Source organism: Salvelinus sp. IW2-2015, linkage group LG6.1 (genome assembly GCF_002910315.2).
Source record: "Salvelinus sp. IW2-2015 linkage group LG6.1, ASM291031v2, whole genome shotgun sequence".
NCBI lineage: Eukaryota > Metazoa > Chordata > Actinopteri > Salmoniformes > Salmonidae > Salvelinus > Salvelinus sp. IW2-2015.
In genome coordinates this window covers 5,431,334-5,444,571 of record NC_036845.1, presented here as the reverse complement: position 1 = coordinate 5,444,571, position 13,238 = coordinate 5,431,334, and the positions used below count along the sequence as shown (strand labels likewise).

General features: G+C 41.5%; 1 protein-coding gene across 1 annotated transcript in view; it reads right to left on the bottom strand.

Moving 5' to 3' along the window:
- Positions 1–13,238, bottom strand: part of LOC112081094 (cyclin-dependent kinase 14-like) — a 66,514-nt gene that overhangs the window by 30,483 nt on the left and 22,793 nt on the right. Inside the window, exon 2 of the mRNA XM_070443797.1 lies at positions 8,293–8,432. Within this exon, the coding sequence (XP_070299898.1) occupies positions 8,293–8,432 (140 nt within the window). The remainder of the gene's footprint in view (positions 1–8,292; positions 8,433–13,238) is intronic.

The window sequence follows — 13,238 nt, the reverse complement described above, 5'->3', positions numbered from 1 at the left end:
GCGAGAGAGGAGATGAGAGACACGCAGAGGACCAGGATCGAGAGAGAGGAGAGAGAGAGAGAGAAGAGAGAGAGACGAGAGAGAGAAGAGCAGAGAAGAGAGAGACGAGATGATCGAACAATGAGAGAGAGAGAGAGAGAGAGAGAAGAGAGAGAGCGAGAAGAAAGAGAGAGAGAGAAGAGAGCCAGCAGAGACAGAGAGAGAAAAACAGAGAGAGAGAGAAGAAAGAGAGAGGAGAGAAAGAGAGCCAGAGAGAGAGAGAAGAGAAGAGATAGGAGAGTGAGAGAATTAACACTCATGCATTCGTCTTGAACTCTTCACGAAATGGAGTGAAAAAACCCATTACCCAAACACACTGCACTGACATTCAGCTTCCTCCAAAATCTCTCTCTATCTCAGACAATCAGCCCAAAAGAACCAACTAGAAAGTCTCAACCTCCATCAGCAACTCTTCTCTGGAGGAAATCTGTGTGTGTGTGGTGTGTGTGTGTGTGTGTGTGTGTGTGTGTTGTGTGTGTTGTGTGTGTGTGGTGTGTGTGTGTGTGTTGTGTTGTGTGTGGTGTGTGTGTGTGTGTGTGTGTGTGTGTGTTGTGTGTGTGTGGTGTGTGTGCGTGCGCATGACTGACAGCAATGTAACCTGTGTGGACCGTCTTTCCTTTCAGTGATGGAATTTCAGCCCTGGTGGCAGACAGAATAAAATAATCTGCTATCTCTTACTGTTGTCATACTTTAAAATACAGGACTTGCTTCTAGAGGTTAACGTCTGGCTGCTGTAATGTCTCTGTTTTATCATTTAAAGAGCGAGTGGACCAGGCGAGAGATCAGGGAAAGCTCCAACACATTCCAGACAATCCCTGGGGAATAACTCAGTTCACCCGTCATCACTGTCTCTCTCTGGGCAGTGTGGGCACACARGCTCACACGCTCACACKCGCATGTACGCGCACATACACACACATGCATGCAAAAAAGCACACAAGCACACACATGCAAACACACACTCACAGCGTTTAGCAGTGTCTTCTTCCCTCTGGTTGCTATCTAGTCATCTCCTGCTGCCCCACTAATAAGTCCATGCAGCATTTCTGAGGGTTTAATAAACAAAGAAATTCCCCTGGGAGATGACAGGAAGTGAAACAGTATCTGTGAAACCCAGATGGACTGACTGCAGGCAGCTCACACATCTCAACCTATTACAGGCCAAATACCGGGCTGTTAAAGGCCCCTGTAGGGTCTGGTAGGACCAACAACGGGATATGCTGCAACATAGAATCTGCTGCAACGTAGAATCTGCTGCAACATGTAATCTGCTGCAACACAGAATCTACTGCAACACAAACACACTCAGCTAGTGTCTGTTATATAGTAAAGGGACTAGGTCCTGATCCAGGACCAGATATATCCCCAAAGATACCTCCAACAAACACAGGAGTACTAAGGGTAGTTTATTCAGCCAACAGCCTGGTGAGCCAATACAAACACACACTCAGGGCCAGTCCATGTGTGAAGCGGCTCTCCAGTGGATTGTTGGCCTGATGGTTTAGCAGTACACAGGTTGATTATTAGAGAAATGGAGGTCAGGGTTAAGGGTGAGACACATCACTAGCCTGATTGGCTGAGAGCCTACTACCTGGCCGGATACCCCCACTTAATTTCCCCACCAGTTAACAAGGAATTGGATGTCTCGGGGTAAGGTGGGGGTCCTATGTGGCTACAGTTCAGCTTTGCCTCTCTCTCCCTCTCGCTCTCTCTCAATTACATTTCTCTCTCTCTCCCTCTCTTTCTGTCTCCTCCTCCAGGCTAGGTGCCCCTTGTACTGTACATCTCATGCATTTTGCATGTCCATGAATGTTCAACCAAATGGATGCTATCTGGGGTTCTCTCTTTCAACCTTTTATTTTCTGTCTGTTTCTAGCCTTTGTCTCTGTCTTCTCTCTGTCCTCTCTCTGTGGATGGTACATACCTCAGGTCTCTTCCTGCCTACCCCATGCTGGTACAGTACTGTGAGCTAAAGACCCTACTGAAGTTATTTGACATTAACCATTTAATGTTCTACAACAAGAGTGCAGAGCTCTGGTCCTCAAGGGNAAGGGTGAGACACATCACTAGCCTGATTGGCTGAGAGCCTACTACCTGGCCGGATACCCCCACTTAATTTCCCCACCAGTTAACAAGGAATTGGATGTCTCGGGGTAAGGTGGGGGTCCTATGTGGCTACAGTTCAGCTTTGCCTCTCTCTCCCTCTCGCTCTCTCTCAATTACATTTCTCTCTCTCTCCCTCTCTTTCTGTCTCCTCCTCCAGGCTAGGTGCCCCTTGTACTGTACATCTCATGCATTTTGCATGTCCATGAATGTTCAACCAAATGGATGCTATCTGGGGTTCTCTCTTTCAACCTTTTATTTTCTGTCTGTTTCTAGCCTTTGTCTCTGTCTTCTCTCTGTCCTCTCTCTGTGGATGGTACATACCTCAGGTCTCTTCCTGCCTACCCCATGCTGGTACAGTACTGTGAGCTAAAGACCCTACTGAAGTTATTTGACATTAACCATTTAATGTTCTACAACAAGAGTGCAGAGCTCTGGTCCTCAAGGGGAGCAGGGGCAGCGTACACCAGGTGTTTGTCCTTGGCTTTTAATAAGACATTCATTACAATCTGGTGAGCCAGGTGTGTGGACCTTCTGGCCAGTCAGTAGCATTAACTGGTTGATTACATGTCAGGGAGAGAGGGCTGAAACCTAACAGCAGGACTGTGGTCCGTGAGGACTGTAGCTCAGAGCTGTGCACCCATGCACTATTGGAAATACTAGAACATCACTGGAATATAAGTGGTTCAGCATGAAATTTTGATAAGAGAAGTAGGCAGGGAAAGATGTCTGATGGCTACAGTCGCCTAAGCATTAGATTTACATTACACTTAACATCAATTMACATTGTTAGATGTGTTGTGGCCCAAACAAATCATACTGAAAAATTACAAATTACAGAAATGCCGACAGGCAATCAGTCAAGAATAATATAATAGTTAGTACATCTTATTGTGTGTGTACAATAATAATTATTGAGCTAAATGAAAATACATTGAGGACACGATTTGAAACATGTCTAATCTACATGATTAAGCAATACAGGTCTTCTGGTAACAACATTCAATTAGCCACCAAATGGAAATGACATTCTGGTTAGCTTGTTTTCTCATTTTCAGATCATCAATCTTAACCTAACGTAGGAGGCGTAACAGAAACGCCTGAGGGAGGTCAGATGAAAACCGAAGCATCCGTTTTGAGGCTTCGCCTCTTCTCTGCTTTCCCCCTGAAAACCGGATGATTCCGGTGACACCCACCCGGATGCACCCTCACATCCATCTAAATCTAGTTTTAAATGCCAAAACAAAACACTAGCAAATACAGAATACAATCTGAGTTTCGATGATGTTTTCTCCCATTATTGTCTGATGTTATTGCTATAGCATTGTGTGCTGTATATTAGTGAATGTACAGTACTGTACATATAGACTGCACAGTGTATTGTATACATTTAAAACAAAAAAACGATGTTTTAAGTGAGATGTAGGCATTGGTCTGAAATTCACATGAGCATCACAGTGCATACTTCACCCATGCTCTACCAAGGTTTTCCAGCACACCGCTTTGACCTACTACAGTAGCTATGATGGTATATTGTACTTCCAACAATGTGTAGGCTGGTTGCTTACGATTCAAACCTTCTCAAACAGCCTAATTCATACTCTTAGAGGAGGTGCTCCCACAATGATGTGATTTGTACCGCATACAAGGTAATGTATTGTATTCTTTCCACCCCACCACCCCACACTAAGACAATGTGTGCTGGAGCAAAACACAGCAATACAAGTAAAAGTACACAATAATGACAAATTGACAAATGACAAAGATTTTTTTTTGTTATGAGTATATACAGTATTTAATACTAACAGCTGAATTTCTATAGAGAAGCGAAAAAAATAACCCCATTTAAGCCAATATGGCATAAACTGGAAATGTTTTCCCTGATCTCTTTTAACAAGACAATGGAGAAAGCTCCTGGAAAATACACAAAATAATCAACATGTACCCATTAACTATTTACATGAAAATGTACTTTCAAGTTTTCTGAAGAAAGGACTAGTACTACACTACCTGAAAACAATAGTGAGTTATTACAAAATAAACAATTTACAATCAAACGTACATTCATCAGACATAGTAAACTTTGTACATACAATTCAGGGATGGCCAAAATTGTGCTTGAATAGGGTTATGCAGGCTTTCTTGTTCAAGCCCAGTTCTACCACACCTGATTCTACTATTCAAGGTCTCGATGAACAGCTGAGGTCTTGGTGAACAAAAAAAGCCCGTATGACCCTGTGGCTAGTCAATAGCAATTTTAGTAACTCCTGATACAAACACCGTGACAAATGGCAAACTGCTGAGAAACACCTGTAACAAAAAGTACAAAACCCTTCTAAGAATAAATATTTACAAATCTGACAGGACAGGGAGCATGACGTGTACTGGTGCGCGAGTCGTGCTACTACGGAGGGGAGAACGGTGGAGAGACCAGCTCTCAAACTCTCGAAGAAGACGTCATTGCCCTCATCTGTCAGATGCATGCCATAATTATGTTACAAATACATGCGAGAAGTAGCACAGGTTGTAAACAATTCTCCTTTTCAGGTGCCACTTTCTGTCATTTGAGAAGCTAAGAAATTCTTCAAGCTGGCCCACGTCTAGCTGACAAACGACTTACGCTTATTCATATTCACACAGTACATCACACACTATCAGTAACAGTTATGTATGTTCTGTTCCAGATCTGTGAGTACGCCCATCTAATTTCATATTTATACTGCCATTTATATACAGTGGGGCAAAAAAGTATTTAGTCAGCCACCAATTGTGCAAGTTCTCCCACTTAAAAAGATGAGAGAGGCCTATAATTTTCATCATAGGTACACTTCAACTATGACAGACAAAATGAGAAAAAAAAATCCAGAAAATCACATTGTAGGATTTTTTATGAATTTATTTGGCAATTATGGTGGAAAATAAGTGAGGCAGGTCCTCACCAGACCAACCGGCAACACGTCGCCTATGGGCACAAACCCACCGTCGCTGGACCAGACAGAACTGGCAAAAAGTGCTCTTCATTGACGAGTCGCGGTTTTGTCTCACCAGGGGTGATGGCCGGATTCGCGTTGATCGTCAAAGGAATGAGCATTACACTGAGACTGTACTCGTGGAGCGGGATCAATTTGGAGGTGGAGGGTCCGTCATGGTCTGGGGCGGTGTGTCACAGCATCATCGATGGGGCTTGTTGTCATTGCAGGCAATCTCAACGCTGTGCGTTACAGGGAAGACATCCTCCTCCCTCATGTGGTACCTTCCTGCAGGCTCATCCTGACATGACCCTCCAGCATGACAATGCCACCAGCCATACTGCTTGTTCTGTGCTTGATTTCCTGCAAGACAGGAATGTCAGTGTTCTGGCATGGCCAGCGAAGAGCCGGATCTCAATCCCATTGAGCCGTATGGGACCTGTTGGATCGGAGGGTGAGGGCTAGAGCCATTCCCCAGAAATATCTGGGAACTTGCAGGTGCCTTGGTGGAAGAGTGGGGTAACCTCTCACAGCAATAACTGTCGAATCTGTTGCAGTCCATGAGGAGGAGATGCACTGCAGTACTTAGTAGTGGCACACAGTACTGTCTGTTACTTTTGATTTTTGATTCTTTTGTTCAGGGACACATTATTCAATTTCTGTTAGTCACATGTCTGTGGAACTTGTTCAGTTTATGTCTCAGATGTTGAATCTTGTTATGTTCATACAAAAATGTACACATGTTAAGAGTTTGCTGAAAATAAACACAGTTGACAGTGAGAGGACATTTCTTTTTTTGCTGAGTTTACCTACTTAGCTAGCTAGCTAACTTCCTTTGCTTCTTATCCAACTGGTGTAACCTAGCTGGCTACAGCTACAAGTATTTTCCTAGTTAGCTGCTACTGTTGCACAGCAACCGAGTTGCACCCGGTTTTAGAACTCTGAGATTCGGCTGAAAAGATGTTAGCATTGTCAAAAATGCTCCAGAAAAGCAATAAATTGTGAATTTAATAAAAAATGTTTCACCTACAAAACGTATTCAGTCCATGTAGCCTCGTTGAATTTGAGCTAGGTTTGGGCAAAGAATTGTCTGACGTCCCTAATGCTAACGACTCAGGTATAGTGGTTCTCGGTAATGGCCGGACGGATCATGACGAGAAGCGGGAGGGTGTCAAATTGGCTTACATGTGATGGTAGGGAGATTTGAATTTAACATTGCGCTTCAACCAATGCATACTATAGTCATACAAACCAGTATAATGTACTACAGGCCTTTAGTCTGTACTGTATAATATCGACTGTAGAGTATACATTGTATGACCGTACTGTGTATTGTATATACTGTACAGCAGGGTTCCCCAACTGGCAGCATGCGGGCCGAATTTGGCACGTGGGTGGTTTCATTTGACACCAAAGTTTCCAGAGCAAAAAATCAACAACCGTTTTTTTTTTTTTAATAAAATGTTTCAAAATATTGGACATAAAAGACTGTAAAAACACCAGGAAAGCAGCTCCAAGTGATTTTTATTTAATTAATCTGTTGCCATGTATTTCCACGTTTTAGTCAATCTGTTTGGGCATCTTGCGGTCAATTTGCAGTCTACAAATTATTAGTCATTATGTTCCGGCCTCCCGACCATCCGCTCAACAAGAAATCAGCCCATGGCTGAATCTAGTTGAGGATCCCTGCTGTTCAGTGAGTAGACAACAAACTGTGTATACTATAGACTGTCATGACGTTGCCTGCTTGGGTATTGCAAACCCCATCCCCCTCTCCCTGCCTCCCCCTTTCCTCCTTCAACCCATGCTGTGATCACAGAGAGATGTCGTAAATTCCTGAGAATCTCCTCATGGCCAAACAGTATTAGAGAGAGGGTAAACTTTCAGGACAAAGAGGTTTCTTCCACCTCACAGAACTTGAGGTACGAACGGATTTCATGTTCCGGAGGAGGTATGGAAGATCGGTGAAGAGTCCAGCTATTAACATGTCCGTTTGTCCTCATGTGGGAAACTCATGAGAGACTGTGGGACTACATTACCATACCGCTGTTTATATAATAACCTCAGATATGAGGTTTACATCTMTTTGTTGTATAAAATGAATGAGTGAGTATGATACTGTTTGTATAATTGTGTAATATGATTTTGGACTGTTTAATGAAGAAAAATACAAATCCCTTTTGTATTTGAACTAAATCCAAGGACCGCCCCTGAGCCCAGTACGGGTCAGACATCCAAGGACAGCCCCTTCCTGCTATCCGAATAAAAGCCAACTCTGAGAAATTATCATTGGACCATGTTTTTCTCCATAGGAGGAGAACGAAGGTTAAGTACCATTGCTGAATCTTTAACCATACCACGTGGTTAAACTCTTAGACGAATAAGAACAAGTCTTTGATATTGACTACTAGTCTGCAGCTAGGAATTCGGCATCAATGAACGCGAAGAAAGACAACCGCCGAAACATCCATTCTATAACGAATGTCACTCTGAACTATCCACAATAACCAAGACGGACCAAACTCTCCAACAAAAACTAACTTCTCTCCAACGATCAAGACGACACACCGAGCGTAAATATATATATATTGATTGCAATTGTTCCCGAATGAGTGAGCGTTCATGTGTAAGGATTAGCATGTCAATTGTTATAAAGAGTATACTCTGTAGTGAATTCTTAGTCGAACGCAATTTTCCCTTTGTCTAACAAGCCGCCATGCCGGTTCAGCCCACTAGGGCATATTTCTCCCATCATTTCATGTAACCATTTTTAAGTTTGTTTGTGCATTTCTGTGAATTAATTAGTTAGTAATAAATAAATGATTTAAGACAATTGATGTATGGATGACTCATAGTGAAGACTGGGTTTGTGCAGATAACCAACAATTTACGACGTTTGGAATGAGACTAACGTGAGGTAAAAATAAATAAATCATTAATCAGAAGACTATTGATCAGATATGAAAATATCTGAAAGGTTATATTGGGAAATTATAACTTTGTAATCTGACTACTTTCCCTGGTGCCCTCGAATTCATAGTTAATTAGTTACGTTATTACTCAGTTGATCACGTWATCCCTAAGTCTTCAATTTAATGATAGCAAATACACGACAAGACTGTGCTGTGTATTTTATATACAGTATGTAGCATACAGTGTGTAGGCTACTGTATAGACTTACAGAGCTTGGGCTGGAGTGTCGGCGCAGTTTGGGCGACTCTTTCCCAGTAGAGGAGGCCTTGGAGGAGATACAGGCATTGTTCTCTGAGTGCACCCTCTTCACCTGGCTGGGCGGGTTTCTCGAAGGCGTCGAAATCCGGTCTTGTGTCCGCTTTGAACCTTACTTCTGTCCTCAGGGATGGTGGTCCAGGGGCGTGGATACGCGAGTCTTCCCTGGCCGCTGGTGTGGAACATCTTTGTGACACAATCTGAGAGGAGAGAGGAGACCCAGAAGCGAGGGAGGAGAAGAAAGGAGAAGAGGTTGAGCGAGAAAAAAAGAAAAAAAAAAATGAAGGTGGAAGAAATGGATACCATCTGCATTTATGTTCGGACCAAAATGTTCCCCCCGCCACCTAGTCCCCTCCTCCTCTAGATCTACCTTCATGTAATCTCTCTGTCTCTATTCTCTCCTCCTGTGAGCCCAGTGCTCCCTTCTCTGTCAGAAGATTCTTTATCTCCCAATATCCTCTGATCAAAACCACAGCAACCAGCCTTACTCTGTTTCTGCCTCTTTCACACCCATTGCTGCTGGGCCTACACACACACACACACACACACACCACACACAGCCACACACACAACACACACACACACACACACACACACACACACACACACACACACACACACACACATATAAACAAACACACGCATTCCCTCTAAACACAATGCAACCTACCGGCTACTCCACACAAAGAGTGTGTTTGTTCCCTGGGCAAAAAAGGACCAGGCAGTGTGTCGTGTTGTGCCACAGCCTACCTTTCAGATGAAATATTTAGTACTGGACTCTCCAACGAGCTGCTACTCTAATCACTACACATACACAGTGACCAGGCTGCAGAAGAGTCACCTTGCAGCTCTCAGAGCAGAGCAGCTCTCTCACCCAGGTTAGGATTAGGGTTAGTGACGCTACACAGTTGGGCTTCTGACAGGGAACAAACAAAAACAAATCAGGAGGAACTGCAAAGAGAAACATACATTTATTTTACAGCTAGAATTCTTAATCGAAGCAATAACAAAGAGTCCTCCCTACCCGTTTTACTAAAAGCTAAAAAAAAAAYAAAAGAAATGAAAGTAAGTACACAGATTAATAAATAATATGTCTTGATATTTGATGGAGAAAAAGCATTCATCAACTGTCTAAAAAATGTATGAAAAATGAGCACTGCACGATATGTGCAATTTCATACCAAATATTGCGATTGCGAATTTGAGTTGCGAATTAGTGTTGTCCCGATATCATAATTATTTGTATCACAATACTCAATACCATCAAGATACTCAATACCATCAAGATACTCAATACCACAGCAAAACAAGAAAGCATATTAGCCAAAGTCACAGAATGGCTCTTGATCCAGACAGATGAACTCAGCTACTGCTCTGTTCAATCATTGGGCATTTTTTGAGTTCAACATCATGATTAGAATTTTTTTAAATAAACAATCAATTTGACTTTGTTTTTATCAATCTAACTACATAACACCATTATGGTGATCATTTATTTGAATGGTAAATCTCTATTGATAAACTGTGTAAATCAAAATGTAGCCTAGGCCTATCCACACAGGTGAATGCATATTCAATAGGAGCGTGTGCATGCATTGAGTTATTTAGCTTTTTTGGGGGCTGATTTCATGGGGCTACAGATGTTTCCCTTCCACTTGGGACTTATTTGTTGTATTGATCAACAACATTTGCATCGAAGAAGCTTATTTAATAAAAATGTCAGCTGTCTCTTTAATCAGTAATGACATCATTCACGAGGAGAGGTGCGAGAGAGACCGAATAAGTGAATTAATAAAGTTTTTGGTGGCAATCAGCTTTGAAATCAGCATATTTGGCATTATAGTTAGCATATTATCACAAGTACTAGGATAGTGATAATACAAGTAATAGGGTAGTGAATTGATGTTTGCTTTTTATTTTATTTTAATTAAAAAATGTAACCTTTATTTAACTAGGCAAGTCAGTTAAGAACAAATGCTGATGTGTCTGATGGAAAGGTGTTCCAGACATGGGAAGCTCAAACAGAGAAAGCAGATTGACTAAAGGTGCTTTTCCTTAAGGGAACTATACAGTCACCTCTCATGGTAGACCTTGTGGATCTGCTGCCATATGTTTGGGTTTCTGTTTAACAAAAATACTGAGTGGAGGGGGAGCCAGGCCATTTAGGATCTTGAATACAAGACATGTGTCAGTGTATTGCACAAGATTTTTCCAACCCAGGAGCTCATGCTTTCTGAGGATGTAACAGTGATGATGGCTATTGGGCTTCCTATCAAGCACTTTGAGAGCCTGCCTGTAGACAGACTGAATGGGTATTAATGTTGTACAGAAAGCTTAGGCCCAACTAGTCAAGCAGTATGTTAAGTGGGGGAGTACCATAGATTAGAAGTACAGTTTTGCTACCTCTGTAGTCAAACAATCAAGTATGTATTGGAAATTATCTAGGTCAAATTTGGTTATTTGAGTTACTTTTTTCACCTGCTTTTTAAAAGAGAGGTTGGAATCAAGAATGATGCCAAGGTACTTAAAATCAGATACCACCTGGAGCTTCTCCCCTGACACATAGACATCTGGCTCAGTGGCATCAGTTGTCCTCTTTGTGAAGAACATGCAGACAGTTCTTTTTACATTGAGATGCAAACATGAGTCACTGAGTCACTTTGTAACCTGGACCATTACAGTAGTGAGTTATTGCGTAGCTTGTTGTTTGCTCTTTGCATTCAAATATATCACTGTTTCATCTGCATACATTTGAACTTCGGACCCAGTACAGACAGAAGGCAGATCATTAATGTACAAGCTGAACAGTACTGACCCTTGGGGCACGCACACATCATAGCTAACAGTGGGCGACAGTTAGTTTTTACTATTACGCTGATGAGACAGCACCAACTTTTAAAGGTTCTAGATTTGTTAAACAACAGGTTTATATTTTTACTAAATTAATGCACAGGTTTAATTACTAGATTACTGGAAAGGGGTTATGGGTTTGTTTATTGTTTATTGTTTATTTTAGGTGTTGATTTCACTTAATGAAACACTGTAGTATCTGATGTGTTTTGAGTAGGATTCCTCCTTATGGGACTGATGGAAGTCCCCTACAGTATGTATGTGCTACCCATCCCGGATCCGGGAGCATCCTCATCAAAAAAGCTGACTAGCATAGCCTAGCCTAACGCGACAGGGATATCATTCCTCCTTATGGGGAACTAAATGGTGAAAATATGCGGTTGATGGGAATCGCTTCTCCTCTGCCGTCTAATTCGTAGGTGTACTTGCTAAATATGAGTATGTAGTAACATATTCGTGTTATACTCCGCTGTAAACACATTTTTAAAAAGTCGGAATGATGGCTGGATTCACAGTCCGCGGATTCCGGGGAGGGCATCCTCATAAGATGTTTTATCAAACAATAGTCTGTGCAACTCTTTAGGGCTGTCAATGTTGCGACTAACTCTTGCCTACGCGACAGGGATATCGGGTATAATTATAATTTCATGGAATCACAAGTCCATACAGGCAAATGAAAGATAAACATTTGTGAATCCAGCCATCATTTCGATTTTTAAAATTGTTTTAAACAGCGAAAACACAATATGTATTTCTATTAGCTAAACCACAATAGCAAAGGACTCAACCGCCATATTTCACCATTTTTCTACCGCATAGGTAGCTATCACAAAACACAGACAATAGAGATATAATTAGTCACTAACCAAGAAACAACTTCATCAGATGACAGTCTTATAAATGTTATACAATAAATTTATGTTTTTGTTCGAAAATGTGCATATTTGAGGTATAAATCATAGTTTTACATTCCAGCTACCATCAAAAATATCACCAAAGCAGCCAGAATAATTACAGAGAGCAACGTGAAATACTAAATACTCATCATAAAACATTTATGAAAAATACATGTGTACAGCAAATGAAAGGATAAACATCTTGTGAAATCCAGCCAATATTTTTTAAGTTGTTTAACAGCGAAAACACAATAGCATTATATTAGCTTACCACAATAGCCAACACACAAATGCATTATTAGCAGCAAAAGGTAGCGATCGCAAAAAACCAGCAAAAGATATAAAATTAATCATAACCTTGACCAACTTCATCAGATGACAGTCTATAACATCAGGTTATACAATACACTTATGTTTTGTTCGAAAATGTGCATATTTAGAGCTGCAAACCGTGGTTATACATTGTGAATATGTAGCATCGTTTCACCAAATTGTCCGGAGCTATTTTGGACACTCACCTAGTCTGACCGACTCATCATAAACTTACTAAAAAATACATGTTGGACAGCAAATGAAGATACACTAGTTCTTAATGCAACCGCCGTGTTAGATTAAAAAAATAACTTTACCATAACAAACAGCTTACGTTATAGCGAGACAGCGCCCGCAAAAAGGGCGGATAATAGGACTAAACATTTTCCACAGAAATACGAAATAACATCATAATTGTTCTTACTTTTGCTGAGCTTCCATCAGAATCTGTACAAGGAGTCCTAGGTCCAGAATAAATCGTTGTTTGGTTTTAGAATGTCCTTTTCTCCTGTCGAATTCGCTCCACACAGGCTAGCCAATGTTGATGACGTTCCCAATTTCTCTCGACGCAGAGAACGGAAAACTCCAAAAAGTCCATTAAACGTTGAATAAACTGATGAAACTCGGTTGAAAAAACCTACTTTATGATGTTTTTCTAATATGTATCAAATAAAAACAAAGCCGGAGATATTAGCCGTGTATACCGAACACTTATCATAAGACAATATGGAGGTGCTTCCCGCGCCTAGGTAGAGAAAGGAAATTCTGGACATTCGTCATTCCAAGAGCTCTTGTTCGACCTCAGATCAAGCTAGACACCCCATTCCACCTTCCACTCGCC